The 22,358-nt window shown below is 43.6% G+C and overlaps 1 protein-coding gene across 17 annotated transcripts in view; it reads right to left on the bottom strand.

Moving 5' to 3' along the window:
• CADPS (calcium dependent secretion activator) overlaps positions 1-22,358 on the bottom strand; it is a 457,537-nt gene that overhangs the window by 72,688 nt on the left and 362,491 nt on the right. For 6 of the 17 annotated variants that reach the window (XM_036331698.1, XM_036331692.1, XM_036331693.1 and 3 more), the window contains 4 exons: positions 18,215-18,371; positions 17,296-17,437; positions 6,247-6,402; positions 2,429-2,576 (listed from right to left, as the gene is read on the bottom strand). In XM_036331698.1, coding sequence (XP_036187591.1) covers positions 2,429-2,576; positions 6,247-6,402; positions 17,296-17,437; positions 18,215-18,371 — 603 coding nt within the window. Of the gene's footprint in view, positions 1-2,428; positions 2,577-6,246; positions 6,403-9,697; positions 9,845-17,295; positions 17,438-18,214; positions 18,372-19,592; positions 19,614-22,358 lie in introns of all 17 variants that reach the window. The other 11 variants (XM_036331680.1, XM_036331682.1, XM_036331689.1 and 8 more) reach the window with 3 other exon arrangements.

The following is a 22,358-nucleotide window of genomic DNA, read 5'->3' as shown; positions in this document are numbered from 1 at the left end:
GCATTGGAATCCAGGTGAAAACAGGCATCGGTAACTGGATCTATAATAGGAGTTCAATATCAGATACTCACAAAGTGAAAACTCAAAAAAAAATTAAACTTTCATCTATTCTCCCAATTTCAGGATGTTCCAAGTCATCGCCTTTGGCCAATGTCGTTCTAACTGTTCAGTTTTACTTTGGAGATAAATGTCCCCATTCTAGAAGATGGGAAGAGTTGACGAGGGACCATTTGCATGAGACTTCTTACTGAAGTTCTACTCAAGGTCACAGCCACAGAGCAAGGTCCCTCAGAAGACTTATTTCCTATCACATATTTCCAACAGGGTCTTTCGTTTGGCCTGACAAACTTCCCGGGTCCCTTGAAATTGTATGTGAAAGTATTTTTTCCTGGGAAATGGCTCCATAAATTTCCTGGAACAACATGTATAAATCTTAACATTCTGCCAGGTGAAAGAAGGCACAAATGCCACATGTTAGTATATTCCATTTATATGAAATGCTCAAATAGGCAAGTCCTTATTAACAGAAGTAGAGTGCCGGTTACCTGGGGCTGGGGAGGGAGGGTTGGGGAATTATACTAATGGGTCCAGGTTTCTTTTTAGGGTGATAAGAATGTCCTGCAACTGATTGTAGTGATGGTTGCACAATTTTGTGACTATACTAAATGCTACTGAATTGTATACTTTAAGAGCCAATTTTATGGTATGTGAATTATATCTCATTTTTTAAAAAATAAAGCTCCAAAGAGAGAAAAATTCAGGAGGAGAAGGATTCTGGAAGTCACTCACAATTCTTAGAGACCATCCAAGACAGGTTTTTTAACTGGGCTCTGTGAAGCCCAAGAGATGGTTCAGAGTCGCCCAGAGAAATGTGAGTGGGTGATGCCCCCACTGCATCCAGAAATTTTATTCCTTTCACATGCTCCCCCCCCTTTTTATCCTCAGTAAGGTCTGAAGAACTGATTCTGCAGCCAAAAGCAGCCTGAATAGAACTAGAATAGTGCTATCATTTTACAGATGAAGAAACCGAGGCCCAAAGAGGCTGAGCCACTCGACCAGCTCTGGTGGGCAGCACAGCCCGGGTGAGATCCCCAACCAGGAGGCTGTCCCCAGCCCGAGCCTTCCCCAGGATGCTGACCTTCCTGCCTGAGCCCTTCTCCACTCAGGTTTGGTTACTGAACCTCCAGACCAGTGGTTCTTACGGTGTGGTCTCTAGACCAGCCAGTGGCATCAGTATCACCAGGGGATTTGTTAGACATGCAAACTCTTGGACCACACCCCAGACCTATTGGGAACTCTTGGGGTGAGACCCAACAATCTGGGTTTGGGAAGCTCTCTGATTAGCCTGATGCACTGAAGTGAGATCCGCTGCTCCAGATTGCTCGCCTGCAGCAAAGGGAACCGGCAGAGAGAACCCCTCCCATGTGACCCAAAGCCTAGACCATAACCCCGGGGAAAGGTCCCCGACCAGAAAGCCAGTCAGGGGCAGAGGCTCACAAACATGGCGGAGGAGGCTGGTCTGGGGGGAAAGAAGCTTAAAGCTGATCTTGCCAGGAAGAGAATACCACCAACCCACATTTAAAAATGGAAGGTGCCGAAAGAGAAAAATAAATAACGAATAAGGAGCAAATATAATTTAGTAAAAAATTCTGAGCATGTAGGGCTGGTATCGAAAGATCTGATTTAGGAGCAATTTATGCCAATTGGCAACAACACGAGAGTTGCCAGAAATGTTTTTGCATTAATTCTAAATTGGTATATGAATATCTCGCTGGCGTAAGGCCATCAGAGGAAAATGATCACGATGGTCTTTAATCAAGCCCGAGTTGCTGTTGCTTTCTCCTTTACATTTTAAATACCACTTTGGAGCTGGAAACTTAGCAAAGGACTAAACTTTTGGTCAGGGAAGATGCACAATCAATCTCAGGAAAATTAAAGTCTGCGATTTCTTAAAAATTCAGAACCTGCTGCTGGCGACTGGGTAGCAGGGTGAGCCAACATTATAGATCCTGGAAGATGCTAGATTCGAAAAAGAGAGCTCTCCTGCTGTCCAGATGTTCAAAGTGATAAAATGCACTTCAAATGTGAAAATGACTTGCATTCTGGCAAACATCTGTTGGAGATACCAGCCTAATAAATAAGATCATCAAACATCATTGGACTTAAAGGAACTTAACGGCCACTCCAACGCCAGCCAAGAATCACTACCAAGTGACTAGCATGCTCATTAGCACAAGCCTTGGACATTTACTTAACAAATGGACACCAAACATTCATCTGTGGCTTAATCTACACATGTTAGAGTATATTTCTGAAGTTAGCAGACTAGTGTAGATGGAAGGAATTTGTGAAGTTTTCTTCTACATAATCAATGGTGGGGGGGGGGGGCTGTAAGGGAGGAGAGATCTATCTATATATATATTTTTACCTCTTGGCCCATTTCCATGCTGCAAAGTTTTGTTGATTGAGCTTTGGCATCAACCATAACATTAAACATGGTGCATATTGACTGTGGGACTCGAAAATCTGTTGATCGACTGGTTTTTTGCAGCTTAACTTCAAATGCAATCCTGGTTCTATTAAAACAAAGTAGGAAAAGACCAATTCAGCATTCAGATGGCAGCGGGAGGAGGAGACATTTTCTGAGAGGTCAGTGGAAAAGAAAATTGAAGGCTGTAATCAGTTTCAATCGACAATGACTTCACATGTGTTCTTTTAAAAATGACTTTCGCAGCTCAGGAAGGCCTATTCAGGGAGACAGCCACGCACACCCTTCTCTCTCGGCAGTGCACGGAACACCTGTAGCTCGGCGTATTTCTGTCTGTCGCTCACATGCTATGGAGAACTCTAATTGCAGGAGAATGAATGAATGAACAAAAACCCAATTATAGCACATGTAAGTCCTCTCACACTGGCAACTACCTACCCTGAATCCCTTCAATTAAACCCCCCCCCCCCCCCCGCAAAAAAAGAAAGCAGTTTCTAATCTTCACAATCTCCTGGTGGGGAAAAAAAAATCTTAAATGACATTTATTGTTTTATTTATTTATTAATTTTATCCTGGCTTTGAAAGAGGCTGAAATTAAAAACAACAACAACAAGCTTATTAGATTGCTTTAAAGACTAAAAAATGAGATGACTACCTTTGCAGAGGCGAGTGAAATTAGGAGAGGTGGTAAGGGGGGGACTTCCACTATGCTTGCTTGTTTGTTTGCATTGCCATGTCAATGCTTTATTTTGCAATAAAGGACACATTATACTTATAAGTAAAAATGTCATGCCATACTTCCCAATTCAAGACTTGTGTAATGGTGGAGATTTACTGTGACATCATTCTGACTTAGGTCAAACTATGATCCCAGCTATGTGCTAACTGCTCCCGGAAAAGCTCGGTTCGACCTGGCCAGCTGGTGCTACAGGTGTGAGATTTAATCCCTGATATCAGCCTGTAGAGGGGCCCAGTTATGGTTTGAAAGGTTTCAGAGGAGCGGGTCACATCCTCATCACGTGTCTTTAGAGAAAAGCACCTGGTTAGTAAGTGGTTTTACTAAAGGTCCTTTGTCCAAGGCATCTTTTCAGCATTGTGCCCGGTCAGGTTCTGGAGATCGCACAGCTCCCAGGAAGGCATCGCTTTAAGAGGCATTTGTAGGAGTTTCCTAACAGTGCAGAGAGGACCACACAGCTAGCTAGCTCGGAGAGGGTGCCAGCTTGCTAACACACCCTGGGTGCATGAGGGAAGCCAAGTATAATTTCTAAGGTTGGAAGCCCAGCTCTTAAGCAAACTACTAAAAAAAAAATGCCTTCAAGCACTCCTATATATTATATGATCATGTTAAAGATAAATGTATCTTGGCTTCTGAGGACTCGGTGCACTGATGTAGCTTTCCGATCACGATGATCATTTTAAGCTACGCTGCAAATACATCATGTTCTGGTTTTGTGCAAAGGAGGCCTGATGGGGACTGAGTTGGACAGGTCCCTGTGCTGATCTTCTGAGGCTCACTGGCCAGTCCCGGCCCAACTTGAGACAGGGAAATGCTAAATTGATTCCTTATAATGAATGAAGTAATCATCTGCTTTCACAGAAGAGCTGCTCATAGCCCTTAGAGCGTGGGGCTGTGAAAACAGGAAGCTGAATGCAAAATTAATATGACCCAGAGGGCTCTACGGGGCCAAAAGGCAGGAATGGAGAGGTCATTTAACCCAGCTGATGCTCTTTGCGGGCAGAGTTAGGGCGCCAGGTTTTGTGTGGAGCACAGCGCCTGATAGAGACTAGACTAGAGGCTCTGTCAGGTTCACTAAGTGGATGATATCATCAAATAAGTTATTTCAATGTCTTAGAAACTTGGCAATGAGGAGTACCGATTGACTTTGGTGTTGCATATTTACCTCCATTAAATCCTGTCCTTACTCTGTTATCCTAGAACAGGGGCCCTTTATTCTGTCCCAAACAGTAAAGCAAAGGTTCTAGGCTCTACGACTGTGGGCTCTATGTCTTAAAACACCCCCGGACTGTTTCATGTCTTACCCTCCGACTCTGGCTGCCTGGGAACGATATTTCCACTCATGTTTGCTCTTGTCTTGTTTGTGCTTAGACTGGGGCCTTAACCGGAAGGGACACCAGGGTCAGAAATACCTGTGCAGGTGACCAACTCCTGGTAACATTTACTTAACAGCTACCATGTGTCAAGCATGATGCTGGGACCTGGGACGGGTGAGGAACTCAAAATGAACGGGATACACCGCCTGCCTCTGAGGAGCTCACACTCTCTGAGAGCCTGACCCCTAGCCCACCTATATGTCATCTCCTATTACTTATTATCTATTCAAAAGACTGGCTCTCCAGAGAAGGGCACGCGTCTTTCTGTACAACCGTATGCACAGCTCAGAAGCGAGTGGGCCTTCATTCTAATGCACTACAGTCCCAGGGAGCGTTTTGCCAGAGGAGCCACTTTGACGAGCAGTTTTTGTGTGAGATGGTTTAGCCATAGGAGAAGATTGGCTTTTCCTAAAATTGAGACAGACTCCGTAGGAGATGGTGAGAGTCAAAACCCTAAGGAAACGTTTTGACCTTGGGGTTGAGACATAGGCCTGCCTTTGATTCCAAGAGCGGGAAGAAAAGGACAAAGCGAAGAATCTGGATCACCGGGACTGAAGTTCCTGAGGATTCTCCATAGCACGTTGCTCTTTCTCCATTCCTGCCAAGAAGCTCACCTACCTGTGACTATGTCATTTTTGCCTTTTGGTTCCAGTTTTGATGCTATTACATCCCTTTTCTTTTTCCAAGATATAACACGATGAACTCCGAGCACTCCCAGCCAAACCCAGTCCCTGACTCCCAAAACTGGTCCATCAACTAAACTACACAACATCTGGAAATCCAAGTGGCCTGTGATGCTTGCCGTCTTTTTTTTTTTTTTTTTAATGAGGAATAATAATGGAATTGTTGGGAACTGGCAAAAGCACTTGGACATGTGTCTGGGGATAGACAGGGTGGTGATAATGGTGTCACATCTGAGGCTGTGTGGATACAGACACTCCATGAAGGAAGGGTGCAGTCCTTGGCACGCTGGGAACACAGTCCTGTGCCTGCGGAGAGGAGGAGCTCAAACAGTTCCTGGAGAAAGGATGCATGCTGCTCTCCTTTTCCTCTCCTTGCCTGCAGGACAGTCACCTGGGGACTGCAAGGGCAGCCTTCCCACCTCAATCCCATATCCCACGGGGACAAAGCAGGCAACATGCCCTCCTGTTGGTATCTAGTTAGATTTTGCACACGACAACGAGTAGCTGGCAAGTAGTACAGGCTCGGTTCACATGTACAGAATGAATGATGCTGCTCAGGTCCTGCCCACATGGCTGGAAATTCACTAGATTCCTGCTCCTGCACTGGATTCGCTGGCTCAGGAATTGGATGTGCTTCTTTGATTTCCATCTAGCTGCCCACCATGCATACACTCCTACATTTAAAATATGTTTACTAAGTATTTTGTGCCAGATGCTGCTAGATGTCAGAGATACAAACAAGAACCGACATGGAGCCTTTCCTAGGGAGCTCAGTGAAATAACAGCCACGTCCTTTGCTTGGGGCAGGTGAACAGAAGCTGGACTTGGGTGGCCGCCACTCCAACTGACTTTGATAAGCAATCACTTTCTCAAAAAAAACTCCAAGTTATGGCCAATCAGCCCTGTCCTGGGCCAGTGTGTGGTGGGAAAGTCGTGTAGAGACCGCCCAGGCGCCGGGCTTACCTTTTAACACAAGATTCTATCATGTCACTTGCCATCAGCTTCAGCCGTTGCTCCAGGTGCTTCCCAAACTCTTCCTCGGGCCAGTGTAAGTCCCGAATGAAGGTCTGAAGGGCATCGAGCTTCCAGAACAGATCCTCCGAGGTGCCTGATCCGTTGCTGGCAGGGTAAAAATAAAAAACCAAGAGTCACCCACTGGCCTTGGGCTCTGAAACGCTGACACAAAGACAACTGGGACTAGAAGGCTCGAGGCAAACAGTAGCTTCAACATACAAAACGACGCGTGTTGGCGGTGGAGGTGGGGGCATTCTCCACCGGCAGATTTTGAGTTTTACCATACATGACCTAGGCGGCTTTGTTCAGCCAATTGTTCAGACCAGTGAGAAGTCTGAGGGACGTATTGCCCCGTCACGGCCAGGAGAACAGTGTATGGTAAAAATCAGCCTTCTTTTAATAACCACATTAACACATGTGATGATTCAGATGAAGGCCACGAACCAGAGGGGGAAGTCAGTCTCAACAAATAATAACTACATGGCAACATGCAGTTATTAAAATTCGGGCTTCATGCATTTCCCCAGCTCCCCTCCAGATGGAGGCCTCTTGGAGACTGCACAGACTTGGAGTTTAAAGGGACAGTGCTAACAAAGTGGTGAGCGAGGACCTGCTTTCTCTCTTGAAGAGCTGGAGAGAAGTTGGGGTGACTCAAATTGAGCTGAGTCCACCTGGATACCTTGAACCCATGCGTCTGTTCAGATTGGTCATTATCCCAATAGACCAGCCCGTTGCATAGGCAGCCCCAGGAGGAGGTTGGGGGTGGGGAGGTGAGTGGACAAGAGATATTTGCAAAGCTTGTTTTTTTTTAAACCATTGCACCATCTTACCCAGTCCTGATGGAGGAATTGGTCCTGATTCCTTTCTGTACAATGATGTGTAAGAAACTTTTACCTGGGGCCTCCACGGAAAGCCTGTGTATGGGAAACGCTCCATCTCTCACCCTCTTGCCCTTCTCTGGCTGGCTTTCTCTTTTGTAACAACCCCATTTGGAGCTCTGAGGGGTGGCCACCTCCCACCCCCTTCCTCGCATACCACTAATGCTAACACAGTAATTTATAAAATGTCCAACACACCATGCATTACCACTTGTTCTGACATCGTCTATAGAAACAGATGAGAGTGGGTGTTTCTATTGTGACAGATGCCAGCTGCATTGAATTAATGCTTCAGAGAGAAATATAGCTAGTGCATAAATGCATACACAGCTACTGCGGGGGGGGGGGGAGGGTGCTCCCAACATGCCAAGAGGGAGCCTACGGCCTCGACCAACAGGGACATGTTTTCAAGGACAGACCAGTCTGAGGTCAGTACGTAGACGTATCTGACACGGAGGAGCAGGTAACATGGAGACACGACCTTTAAATGAAAGGTGGCAAAGGAGGAAACTGGAATTATGAAAAGATATAGAATCAGGCATTTCCTGGTGGGCGATTGAGAATCTAGGCCTTCTTTTCAGATACTGCCATACGCATTGCTCCAAAGTGGGGGGACGCTTTATTTCTCCATGGAGGTTCAGCCTTCCCCCTTCCCCCATCCTAGGCTTGGGAAAAAGAAACCCCAACTTTGTCTAGTCTAAACCCCGTTTTGGAACTGCATGGTTGTATGTTTTAAATCATTAAGTACATATGAATGCAATAATTGGTATTTATTACAACAACATTTTGACACCCATCTGGTTTCAGAGTTTCAAAAAATTCTTCTAGGGTTTTTTTCTTTTTCTTTGAAGAGCTTATTATTAAGTTTTGACATGAGGAAAAGAATATTTTCTTTTTATTTTTAAGATAAACTGTTAATGTTAAGGCAATAGCACCAAGATTATTTTGATTGCTGAGCAGTTACCAAAATGTGTTCCCACTCATGCCTTAATTAATCGACAGAGACCATTATCTGCTTTATTACAATGTCTTGATTCATATCTTTTCAAAAACAATGTCACAGAGCATGCAGAGAAGAAGGTAAAAAGCTTTCAGATATTTATTTTTTATTATTAACAGATAATACCTAATCTAACTTTTAATATAGTCATCTTAGCATGAATATGACTTATGGTGTTTTTTTTAGATTTTTTTCAGATATAAAGTTTTAGAGGTAGTGATTCATCTTTAAAAGAGAAACAGACATACTGACCCTGTGATTTCATTGTGAACTTGTGAACAAGCTCAGTTTTTTAAAAAATATGGGCAGCGTTGGAGGAGCCCAGTAGAGCAGTGATTTTCAGGTCCTGTGCTCTACCTGCATCACAGAGAATGGAAATGTCCAGGGCCATCTTGACGGATGTGATTTCGAGGTTTCAAAACTCACTGCCAGTTTCAGATCATTTTTTATTCCTTTGATAATAACACTTCCCTTTGAAAACGTGCCAATTTATTCTTTCAAGAAAAAGCTTATCTGGCCTATAATTAGCTGTGGTCTAAGAAAAGGATCAAAGGGGGCACAGAATCGCGAAGCCTTATTTCACTTATTAAATCATGCACGTGGTTCTCATTTCATTTCCCTGAGGTGGAATTTAGAGGTGCTGGATCTTCTTCTTGCTGAGGAAAGAGAGGATTCATTTCCGAAGCCTTGGGACAAATGGCGGCTCAGCCTCCATTCCCCGGACCTGCTGGCTGGCATGAAAGGGATGGCTCGGCCTCCAAGAAAACCAACGCCGCGTGGCCTGGCATTGGTAAAGAGTTTCTACACTCAGACCGCAGGGGGTACCGCTACCAAAAAACTTCATTATTTGTTTTTTCAGTCTTGCAGTCTCCCATTTAGAGACTTTGCTACCTAGGTCTCGGCGCTCAGTGCTACACGATGACCTTGGAAAGTGTTGTTACGTACATGACTGGGGCTCGATCCCTTCAGAAATTTTCATTTAGCCCTCAACATCCTGCTACTATAGCCTGCCTTTTGCTGACACCAGAAACACACTTTCTGGTTTAAACAGTCTCTGGGAATTATTTATTATTATTATTTTTATTTTTAAAAAATAAAGCTTCAGGTAGGTGTGCTTCCCTCTTAAATTTGGATCAGGCCAGAGATGACGGGTCAGCCCATGAAAGAGGTTTCCTGGACTATTTCTGGATGAATAACTCCTAAAGCCATGCCACCTGTATTAAAAATAAAACAAAACAACAAAATATGGGCAGGATCTTTTTGCAAAAGAATTCAGGAAGTGAAACATAGTCCTCAAGCATTCAGTGGGCGTCAGAAAAATTGTTAGTGCTGTATATATAGCAAACATCTTACAAACACGCCACATGCCAGAAATAAACAATATCATCTCTGTATGATCAGCAAAATATGTCTAATTATCCCTCTCCATCTCTGTTATATGGGATGTATAGAAATAAACAAGACATATCCATGCCAAGATCACTTAAATTTAAATTAGATCTAATGTGAACTGAATACACACTCAGCATCATATATAGCAGCCATCCATGACGGTGCCGAAAAAGTAGGCATTTGTGGGATGCCTAGAGGGATGTTAACTGGTAGATTTGGTACTTTGGGAAGGTTCACATTGGGTAGGTTCACATTGGGTAGGTTACTGGTTAAACTCCTGTGGAAGAAACAGACAGAAAGAAAAAATACCATCACAGTGACAATGCAGATGAGGCAGAAGCACGCGACAGGTGTAAATAAATTGGCTAAGTCCACAGCAAGACAACAGCGACACACTTCAGAAAGTAGCTGACGGATGGGCAGCGGTGGTGTGGCTCAGCAGTCGGAGAAAATGACAGAGTTTAATGGAGAAATTAACCACAGAGTGACTTAAAAGCGTGGACAGTCATGGACACCTCTCCACAATGATCACATATTTCAATGCCTTTATGCAGGGTCTGCAGCTTCCAAGTCCATTGCCATGAGCATCTAGAACTTGGCCTGTGCTAGAAACTTGAAATTCGTGGAATCCTGGGCATTGCTGTGGCTAAGGGTGCTGAGAAGTAACTGGGATGGAAAGAAAGGGCGGAGCACTTTTATTTTTCTTATTTTTGTTTGTAACCTATTTTTGATGGGGGCATGTTCCTTGGGTCAGATATTAGCTACACGATGTAACAGGAAATGTACCCACCAGGTGGTGGTGCACAGAAACAGAATTCTTTCCAACCGCTACTTCTGAAGACAGCTGTGTGTGCCATGGGGCATCTGAGTTGATGGCAAAGATGAAGGTATTGTATCAAGAGTGACTGGCTTCAAATAATTTTACAGAACACTTGAAAACATGGAAACTTCCCCTCTCAAATTAAGTCCAATTAAAATGAAGAAATATTTACAAATTGCAAATTAAGAACACACACCCAAATTTAGCTCCTATAGTACATTCTTTGGCCACAAGTGGATTTAAAATGTGGCCTCATGTTATAGTGACTGCCCTCAAACACGAGCTAGAGACCTTAGAATGAACGGCAGGGGCTCCTGGGGTGTTGAGGGGGGGCTGTTTCTTGATCTGTGTGGTTGTTCTATAGGTGTTTTTAGTTTGTGAAAATTAAAGATGTATTTTCCTAGAAGAAGTTAAAATTTAAGTTAAAAATGAATAAATCATTTAAAAGTGTGACTTTATAGAAGCTTTTTGTTCTCGAACGAAGATCGATCAAATGATGTGATGAAAGAGAGAGGAAGGGCCTTATGACTGGAGAGAGGAAAACAAAACAAATCAATAACCTCAACTCGAGTCAACCGTGCCTCTTCCAAGGACTGTGTCATACGCCGTCCCAGGCTGGCACCGAGTGCCTCTGTAGCGGCATTTTAAGGGTGTTCATCCAGCCAGAGTCACTGGCACGGTGGAGCCCAGCCTATGCATCTGAGAGGAGCCTTCCTGTGGAAGGAGGGTTGACAGCACTTTGGCAAAGGAGTTGAGGCTTTCTTTTTGGATCTTGCAGGAGAAGAGCGAGTTTGCCAAAGCAGCTCTGCCCCGGGCAAGCTGTGTTTGCCTAACAGAACTCTTGAAAGGGCTGGAGCCGCCTCTGGGCTTGCTCAGGGGGGCAAGTCAGAAAATCTGGCCCCTGTAGGTATTCTGGGCAGGTGTCTCCCTTTAGAAACAAGTTCTTCTTTCACAATGACAACATAGCTCATAGATGGAAAAACCTAGAATGTAAATTGCCAACCTGGCATTCTCTTCCTGAAGGGACACAGGTGTCTCACACGTGTGTCCTTTACCCTTCACACGTGGGAAAATGAATTGTGCTTTTCTACCTGGGACTAAAGGGTGCTCTTGTGGAAATGGTCAAAAGCAGAAGCTAAATATGACAATTAAGTAGAAGGGAAAATGGTACTTTCTGTTCATGTTTCTCTGTTTTCCTGGGCATTTGCCTTTGAATTCAGTCCCTGGTGGTTCTCAGTCTTAAATGCTGCCACGTAACAAAACCGTTGGCGATTTCCACTGAGACATGTGTAAGCCCACATAAGCACATGTGATCATTAGATGATACACACACTGAATAATGATCGAGGAATTAGGAGAGCTTTAGAGATGGCAGTGTGGAAAGTTAAAATGTCAATTCTGAGCAAATTAAAAGTAGCTAGAAATGAATAACATACAAATGTATGCAAAAGCAACTTAATTTAAACACATTGGTGGATGGTGGGTACACAAATCAGAAATGAGCTTCGTCTTGCACACAGAAATTAAAAAATACTTATATTAATCAGAACATATTGTACTTGTAAAATATGACATTTTGGCTGGACTGCTGCGCTGGACTCATAAAACATTTCCTTCATGTGATATATTATAATGCTCTGCTTTCAGAAGGCTGAAGCATGCTTGATATTTCTGCTTTTAGCAAAATAATATCGTGCATTACTAAGGTTACTAATATTTCATCTGGATATTAATAACATATTAATAATTAGAGAGGCAATTCCAAGCATTAGATACATGTGGATCCGCTGATGGATATAACCAATTATTATTTTAGAGGGCCCGTTAGCAACTACCTAAAAAGTCCATCATGCTTCTCTGTGAGAATCATAATTGGATATCTCTGAATAGTAGAAGTGTGAATTGCAATCCTCACATCTGATACATGTTAAAAATTAGACTCATTCATTTTGGGGATGTGCTGAAAAAGGATCACTCCCATGCATGTCAAAGGGCCCCATCTCTGAAACATTGAATTAAAAAATTCTCATCTGCTCGCTCCCACATGGATGAAAGCAACAGCTATGTGGGCACCTCATCATCTCTGCTGATGGCAATGACTAGAGCGAGAGTCATTCCTTGCTTCTGGAAATGATTATAAGCGAGACTGGTCTCCCTGCAGAGACGACATGGTTGGGTCTTCTCTCAAAGAAGCTTTAGGTTTATGGATGGGTCGGATGTAAGATACGGATGTCTCCTAGGTTATCAGCCATTTGTTGCTGAATATATGTAATACATCTTGTCGTCTCTCGGTGCTCAGGACACGAATGTCTCTCTCTGTGCTTTTCTTAAGTCTTATTCCTCCTTTGAGGCATGGGCACTTTGAAGTCTCAGAGTTTTGGGCAGTATTTATCAATCTTTTATTCATTATCATCATCGAACCACCCGACTGCCTTCCCCATGAAAATTTAATAGCACCAATATACGTATGTGAATGTACATAACAAGAGCAAAATATTTCTTCCCTCCCCCACTCTAAGAACCAACCGGCACCAGCTCCGGGAGCTGTAAAGCCCCCGTTTAGAATGCACAACCTGGAGAATAACGTTTCAAACTTCCTGGGATTTTAGAAGGAAAATTTCTTCACACATTTCTCCAACCTTATCGCTTGCCTCCTTTACAATCCATGCTGGCCCAACAGGGCGTGGAGTTTCCACTGCACACCTCACTTGCCCCCGTGTTTCTACCTCTGCTCATGCCGTTTCCCAGCACCTCTGTGCCTCTTGGAATCCTAGGCTCCCAGCTGTTTATTTCATGACTCTTCAGCTTCAGTGGAAGTGCATCCCCTTCCAGGCTAAGCTCTTCCTTATGTGATTTGGTAAATACCATGTGAACATTTAAAGTCATTTTTTTCTTGCATGCTTATTGCTCAGACCCAACTAGACTGTTATCCCTAACGGGGGGGGGGGGGGGGGGATATATCTTTTTCTTCCTCCTTTCCCACAGTTTTTCTGTTGTATCCTTACAATTTCCAGCCTATATGGTTCCCTAAAAAGGTCAGTTAATCAATAAATACTCACTGAACACCTATGTCCCAGGCCCTGTTCTAGGTGCTAAAGAGGCAATGGTGATTAAATGTGAATATGGAAAATCACATTTTCTAGAAGGTTAATGTTGGGAAAGTCTTGGGAATTCAAAGTCTTTGGTTTTCAAAGAAAGATACTGAGGCACAGCAAGGTCTGCTGACTTGCCCAAGGTGACCCAGCACTTTGCTGGCAGAGTTGGGAGTCTGACTGCGTGCCTACAACTTGTCTACTTCAAACAGGCCATCTACATATTGCTAAGGTGTCTTTGGTCTGACAGTTTGTTATTCATTAATATACTGACAATCTGGAAAATGATATTCTTTTAAAAAATAATTTCCATATGTATAGCTCAGACAGAGAGAGGGAAAGTGCATGTTGAGAAATCCAGATTTTCCATGTATATACATCAAGAAGCAGGGTTTAGCTCTCCCACTCAGTCATCCCCGCCTGAAACAGGAACCAATGACACCAGGATTCCCTGTGCCTGCAGCTGTTCACCTGCAGATCGAGAGAGGATCTGCCAAGGAGAGGGTATGCGGAGAGGGTACTAGACTTGGCAAGCTTTGGATTAGACGCTTTCTAAATTTTCTTCCACGATGACTTGACTAACAGCGAACCAACTCTAAAGAGCTGGTGGAAATGTTGCCCATCTGCTAGTTAGGACCGAAAGCTGATCCTCAGGGCTGCCGGAGGGCTGTGCACACCTGTCCCGCTTGGGTGGTGGCCCAGTGACATTTCCTAACGGAGACCTTGGAGGGGGCTCTGGGCTCCAGCTCAAGCCTGGCCTGGAGAGGCTGTCTGTCTCCAGCTGTGGCGAGCAGCTAAGTGCTAACATTCTCCACCGAAGCACAGAGGTACTAATCGTGACTCTCTCTGGCTTGATGGGAACAGCGATGAGTCTCCCTTTGTTCTCCTTGCAGAGGTGGAAGGCCATCCCTCTAGAGCAGTGGTTCTCAACCTTCTGGCCTTTAAAATACTCATGTATTTAACTCAAGTATTTAACTCAAGTTAAATACTTTAACTTCCTCATGTTGTGACCCAACCATAAAATTATTTTCATTGCTACTTCATAACTGTAATGTTGCTACTGTTATGAATCGTAATGTAAATATCTGATATGCAGGATGGTCTTAGGCGACCCCTGTGAAAGGGTCGTTTGACACCCAAAGGGGTGGCGACCCACAGGTTGAGAATCACTGCTCTAGAGAAAGCAGCACTAGGACTGAGCCTTTTACCCTTCCTGCCAAATAACTTGTGCCAAACCCTAATATGATTACATCTCTATTTGCTTTTACATGGCCATGTTTTAAAATAAGAAAATCTGAAGAATATTTAAAATCCGCTTTTAGCGAGCTTGTCAGAGTGCTATTTTTCCTTAACATTTTGAACACCAGTTCCCGTGAAGGAAGCTTTTACAGTGCACTTTGCAGTCATTTAACCTATGGTCAGATACCTATATTTATGACTTTTGAAAAGTGGAAGAACAGAACTGAGTGTGACAAATGTTTGAAAGAAGGGCTGTGGTCTATGTGTGTATATTGGGGAATCATGTGCCAAACTTCAAGAAGATTGAGAACACCAAATCTACTTATGTAAGTCAGTTTCTTGTTTTTGAGTAAGTTTGATGAAAAGCATTCCAAAAAATCATTCTTTACTTAGAAAAACATCCACAAAGAAAAATAAATCTCTGCTTCTTTATCAAGCCCCTAGCTGGTCAGATAAATGTTTGTTCTTACTTCGTTTCTCTTTACATGGAAGGGAGTACAGAGAGACTCATTCCTTTTAGCACGTAAGCATGTCCCCAAGATCCTTCCCCTTCGTTTCCTGCTGGCCATTCTGCAAATCTGTCCCATGGTATCCACACTTTGTATACAAATCCCCTAATACAATGTGTGGTTTCCATGAATTTTAATTTAGCCTATGTTTTAGTTGGCACTTTCAAATATCTCTATATACTCTGAAGGGCATATCCTATTTAGCATGAATTGGATAAACCACAATCATGGTAAAAGCTACATAAAAAACATCAACAAAAAAGATTCTCAGGTTATTATTTATGACTATTAATCCTTCACTAATTTTCAGACCTTTAAATTACTGATCCATGAGTTCAAATTTTATTTTGTTAATCACTTAAAAATACCCAATAAAATATTCCCACAGTAAGACCTCCAACTGTGAAAATCAGTTTGATTCTGTCTTTACTTCTGACAATATTAAGAATAGTCAGCACTTCAAAAAAGAATTAGCAGTAATTTGCTTGGTGTCTGAAGAACTGAACAGATTATAAAATGGCTTTAGTGACCTTGTCACAGAACTTCTTGACAATTCTTGGACACCGAGTAGGGACATTTTTAAAAGTCAGTTTTGCAGATGAGAGAGCAGTTTCATTGCCTTTGTTAGCCTTCTGGCTAATAAGTAGAGGGCGAGGCCCTCGCTCTAGGGCCCTTTAAGAAGCAGTGCGGGATGCCAATCATTTCTTCCTATGTGTGTCCATAGTGGTAGCCTCCACATCTAAACCCAAGCAAGTAAATGCTATTTCAATACCATAGCTATTTTCAAAATGTGAATATTACTACATTTTAGTCTTTTCCCTTCACAATAGTTCTTTAAGCACAACTGTGGGGATTACAGTGAGCATTAAAAAAATAGAGTCCCTTGTTAATCAAGGGACCCAGTTTTATTCTCATGAGTTAAAAGTCACAGGGCCATAGTAAGAGACTGTTGTGGAATTGAGAATAACAAACTCAACTCCAGATTTCTTGGTATGTGTTTGCAAATAAAGAGCTACTGCCTATTAACCTGCTCGCAGTAGGGTAAGCTAAGATATTTCCTCCCCGGCTCTGATGTGGAAGGAGGGCTGAGAAAGCTATTTTGCATTAATTTCTTTATTAATTATCTCTATCTAGGAGCCCTCTACATCCCCAGAAAGCAGAGTCTGGACCTGCCCTCCGGCATCTGGAGTCCGGCCCTCCTCCTTGCCTGGGAGTGGAGATGGCAGTGAATCCGCTAGACATTTCAAGTAGATTCCCCAGGCAGTTGTGGATATGCTAAGTTGACAGTCCACAGGACTTCCTGCAATTTGTCCTTTAGATTGATATCCCATTAAAATAACCCTGGTCAAATAACCCTGGGTTAAGCAGAGTTAAACAAGGCTCTGTATTACTATGTTAGAGTTTTGAAATACACTGATTGGTTGCTTCGTGGCTCCCCAGGAGACAAGGGTGTGGAGTACATAGAGGTTTCTAACCGTATTTGGCCACAGAGTCCTTTTCTTGAGGTACGTCTCAAAGGCTTAGGCCAGAGAATGGCTAACTATGGCCCACAGGCCAGTCTCCTGCTTTTGCAAATAAACTTTCACGGGAACACATGTTTATTCCTTTACATATTGCCTATAGCTGCTTTGGCGCTACAGCAGCAAAGTGGAGTTGTGACAAAGATCATGTACCTTGAAAAGCCAAAAGATTTATTACATGGCCTTTTATAGAAAAAGTTTGCTGACCCCTTGTCTAGACCCTGAGGAACACACTTTGGGAAACATTAACTCCTAGGGAAACACCACTGGAGTAAGATAGTACAAATACCACAGCCAGGGTTCTATCCCTTATTCCTTATTTACCCTGTGAAATAAAACAAAGATTTCATTTCATAAAACATTTATCAACCTCTTTCCCACTCCCCCTTTGGCCAAAGAGACCATGTGCATCCGAGTTGGAAACACAGCCAGTGTTTGCTCTCCGTCACGCTAACACTGAAAACCATAAGACACCGTTAATCCACTTCTGTATGACTCTCCAGCTATTCGCACCCAAACTCCAATAGTATCAAAAGAGGTTTCCTTACTTGACTGGTTCCCATGACTCCCGCTCAAAGCCCCTGTGAATGGATTGTGCAATTGAGGACTCCATCAGATCCACATATCTAACCACAAGTGGGGCAAACAGGTCTTGCAGGTGCTTGTGGAACTTTCCATTGCACAGATTATCTAGAACAGAGAAGCAAAGTCTTGGTAAGGGCCCACAGTTGCTTTGTCAGCACACAGCATACACACAAAGAGGATTGTCTTTGACATTAAATCCATGGCTTCCAAGAGAGCCCCTACCCCCAAAAAAGATAAAGAAAAAAGTACAGGAACAGAACCAAATTTCATGCTTCAATCTGCATGGGAAGAAAATGGAATTCTAAAACATTTCACCCATTTGCGTCCCTCCTCTCAAAAAGAAAAACAATCATTTTCCTTTAAAAGCAACAAAACAGCAACCAACTTTCTTAGGAGTTCCTGGCACCCACTCCCTTCCTCCCACGGTGTTACCGGGAGGAGAGACTATGCTACCCTCCCTTCATCACGGTCCCTGGGCAGGAAGGTCCACTTTATGACTCTGTGTTGTGTAAAACACTCCAAGATCCTTAGGGTGTTACTTAGCTAAACTTTTTTTTTTCCATCTAAAAAGCAACTTTGGATAAAAATTGAAAAAAAATGTGAAGAGGTTAATTAGCTTGTTCCAGAACAAAAGAACCCCACGGACACCACTCCTGACACTGCTCTGGGGTTCTCTGGCTTGGTTAAGAGAGGGCTTCCCTGTCACAGGACATTTGTTGGAAGAAAGATCATCACCTATAGTAAGTTTGTTTGTTTTTGAATTAATAATAAACCTACAAAGAGCTGTGTCCAACCTGTAGTGTGTCTGGGAAAAACGCATTTGAACAAGGTGCTCATTTGCACACGACTTAGGCTGGGCAAACAGCCGAAGGTGATACGTACAGTCGGTGCGCAGAAAGTCATTCAGCAGCTGGAACAGTGGGAAACTGTCCCACGTGTCTGGCGGCTGCACCTCTAACGCTGCATCCATGTCCACCGCGAAGAGCGACAAGAACGTCTCGGCGTGCTCCACCATCAAGTCCGACCACCACGCAAAGGCCTTTGGAATTTGGCAGAAAAACAACAGACAGAAAGGCAATGAGCTTCTCACTCCCCAACGTGAGATGGGACGTGAAGCCCTCGCTGGCCAAGGTTAAGTGTGCATCAGCAGGGTTTGGTAGTTTTATTGTAAAGAGAACAGCATTTTTGATTCAACGGGGCCTCTTAAGCTTGCCAAGGCCACGCTTTTTAGGATTCCAGTCCTGCCTTAGGAGGTCCTTCATCTGACCCACTCACTGGTCAGAGGCCTCAGCGGTAGCTGTGACAGACGTGGAATTTCTGTTCAGTTTACAATAACTCGGTATGTTTTGGGTCATGCTCTTCATCACTGTTGTTGGCTGGTTCTTGCTCGAAGGTATTAGAATTTGGGAGTTTCTTCACTGTGTTTATGGGTTTTCTGCTGGTCTAACTTGAAAATTTGCAATGAGTGTTCACTTATGTCTACACGTGTGGGGCTTAATTGTCTACAGTCTCATACAAGGTCGATGACTCGTGTTTCTCCACGTTACTGGCCATGTTACTCCTCTTTCATACCAAGGCAAAGGAAACCATTGTTGCAATTGTCACAAAACATTTGAGTCAAAAATCTCTGTAAGTGGGGAGCCTCTGGTTTTGTATCCTGCCTGGAGGGAAGATCAGGCTTACTCTGGGAACCAGTAAGATGAGGACTTACTTTTCTACTTTTCAGGGGGTGAGGTGGGGTGGGGTTGGACACATATGTACATTGAAAACCAAAAAATATCAGTGAAGTAACTCATTTTCATGCACGTGGGTCCTTGGAAATCATTGTGCAGGGTCTCGGGGCGACATTCACATCGGACTGGGCCAGATGTGAATGCAATTCAGAGGCATGCATGCATGGTGACTAATCAGTTCTGGCAGGGAGCATGCAGAATGAGTGGCGGTCACAGGCCCTTTTTTTGCTGATTTCAAAGACAGCAATAAAACAAAAACATCGCCAGCCTCGTCTTGTCCCCCGCCTCCCCACCCAGTACCATAAAGTATTTACATGGGAAACACTTTCAGGAGCATTCACCGAAAAAAAGATGGAAGGCGTTTGACAACATGAATGATGATTATGGAAATAATTCCATAAATGAAAGTGTTTGTTCAATAGCCAAGCTTTTCTGTAATCTATCGTTATTTGGGGATATTCTAACAGCCACTAGGAGGCAGAATAGCGGTCCACCTCTCTTCTTTCATGGGATTTCATTTTACTTACTTCTCCTTTATCAACATGTGGCTGGTTTGCAAATTAAATGGAAAAAATCAAGTCATGGACCATTCTTCAAGGTCAGCTTGGCTGGAAATAGACACCTGCTGTTTCCATTTTAATTTACAGTAAAACCTCACTGATTCAGAGTAATGGCAGAGGAGAAGGGCTAGTCGGTCAGCATAAAAGCCTAAATTATTGGGCTTCCTAAAAGTAGGTAGTTGCTGCTTTCAAAGGCAGGCTGAGTATCAAAGTAGAAGGTACTCACTGGGTATTATATGAATGCATCATAAATGTAAAAAGTGTTTCTTTTTCAAAACTTCTAATAATCGTAGATAAATTGACATATAAATTGAAGTCAAAGACACAAAGGTTTAATTTGGCAGGTCTCAAGGTGACACTTGTAAGAAGAGCCTTCACAGTTTCCAGAGAAAGCTGAGATCATGTTACACACTTTACTTAAGAAAAATTAAAAGAGACACATCTGCAATGGCATTGCCACAAATGTCAAGTGTTTGTGTCTGAATCAAGGAGGTTTTATTGTAGGTTTACCACCTGAGGTGTGGGGCTTGCTCACTGACTACCTGGCGGAATCCAGCGGAGGCTGGGAGCCTCCAGCCCGCCCTGAGCTCTCCCAGCAGAGCCTTTAGGCAGAGACCCTCTGCTTGTCAGACTTTGCTGGAGCCCCACCCCCACCCTAACTGGAGGGCTGACTGTCATCCGTCCTGATGCGGGATATTCACAGAATTCACAAAGGCACATGGAAATCTTGGCTGGTACTTATTCTACTTATTCTTTAGTTATTTGATAAAAACAGTTACTGGAGAGACTGAGTTGCTTTCTCTCCACCCCCCACCCCCCACCCCAGCATGACAGGACAAAACACCAGCCCTAAATGCCTGAAATTAAAAATTGTTTAACCTAGCCTTGAACCTGTTTCTTACCACCTCTATTTAAAAGTTGCAAACCAGAGACCATAACCAGCACCTCCTTTACTATCTGTAGAGAACTCAGTCCCTCCTTGGAATTTAATAAGTGATCGAGCGATTGTCTGCAGTTGTGGTGTGAATAATCATATAGGTAGGTAGCCCTGCAAAGAACAATGGCTGCTGTGATAGGATTGCTCACTCCTGAATTCCGGCAGAGGGACTTAGGGTTCTAGGGGACAGAGAGAACTGAAATGCACGGCTGTGAGGGAAGCTGTTTCTGGGCGCCCAAGGTGACTCTCTCAGAACCTCATCCTTGAACCCGCCTCCGAGAAGGAGGAAAGATTCTGGCAAGGGCAGGAATGGCCAAAAATGAGCAGAGTCTGTGTGACTGGATTGGGCAAGGCAAGTCTTCAAAATTAAAAACCAAAACAATACTTATTGGTTTTGTTTGCTCAGACAGGTGGACACTATTTTTGTACATGAGCTAACTCAACATCTGTGGGCATTGAAAGTCTTTAGAAATCTTTTCCAAAGAAAAGAAGAAGTTACACTTCGGCGTCTAAATACTTACCCAGTGCTTTTCATTATTTAAAGGCAAAGATGTATGCTTTCGGGGTACAGTCAGCCACACTGAACACACTGTATTTTTGTACACAAATTCTAAATATATATGTACCCCTCTGTGTACTACCACAATCCATATATACATATACATACATATACATAGAGAGAGAGGTTGGGAAGTTAAAGCAACAGAATATGAAAGTGTAGTGGTGTGTGTGTGTGAATAACTTCGGCTCTGAGAGCAGAATTATGCTGCAGGTAAGAGATGAACATGACACGGCAACCATACACTACGTGTGTGCATGTGATGTGTTTGTAGCCATGGAAAATTTTATCTCTTGGGGCATTGAATTACTTTATATTGGAATTTAAAATGGCTTTAAGGATTATTGATTTTTGGTGCGAGGGCAAGTCTGCTTGTCACTTTCATTTGTGGTGCCACCAAACGTCGTGGCTACACAGCCAAGATGGTGCTTAGGATTTAGTAATTTGTTAGTTTCTTGAGCACCCAGAGGATGTGGCAGTGAGTACGGGCAGCAGAAAAAGTGTTCAGACTTCAGCCTTGTCTCTAGCGTGCGAGGGCAAATCCTACTATGGCTACACCCCTGGCTCTTGACCGGGCTATCTACTGTAATCACCCAGGCAGTGTAACAATTACCATACTTAGGCCCTCCCATGAGATTCCACCTAATGGAACTGGGGTAAGACCTGGGCGTCAGCAATTGTTAAGAGCTTCCCAGACGATCGCAATCTGTCAGTGAGCCTTGAAGACAGGTGCTGGTGCCCGTCTCGACAACTCCACCTTGAAACCAACGCACTCACCTTTCAACATAGTCTGTCTATAGCATTCGTTTGGGGCTCTCCACCTCGGTTTGTACTTTTTATGGTCCTTTTTATACATTCTGCTTCCATACCAATTTGTTCCTCATCACACAACAGTAGAGTTTTGCTGAGTGCTTACTATGTACCAGGCTTAATAGCAGATGCTCTGCTTAATGCAGCCTTCCATCCTCACAGCAGCCACGTGAGCTCGATTCTAGAGTTATCTCCCACTCACAGGGCAAGAGAGGTTAAGTAACAAGGCCGCGATCACAGAGCAAGGAAGAGGCGTAACTGGGATTCAAACTCCAGCATCTCTGGCACGGAGCCCGCGCTCCCGGCCAGGACTGCCTCCGCCTCCTTGTCCTTCAAAGAAGCACGGAGGCCATCGCCTCAGTCTCAGCACACAGGTAGCCTTTGACTGAGTGAGTGCTGAAGCTTTGTGATTGGGTGAAATGACTAA

This window comes from Myotis myotis, unplaced genomic scaffold (genome assembly GCF_014108235.1).
Source record: "Myotis myotis isolate mMyoMyo1 unplaced genomic scaffold, mMyoMyo1.p scaffold_m19_p_13, whole genome shotgun sequence".
Classification (NCBI taxonomy): Eukaryota; Metazoa; Chordata; class Mammalia; order Chiroptera; family Vespertilionidae; genus Myotis; species Myotis myotis.
This window is presented reverse-complemented; position numbering and strand designations above follow the sequence as displayed.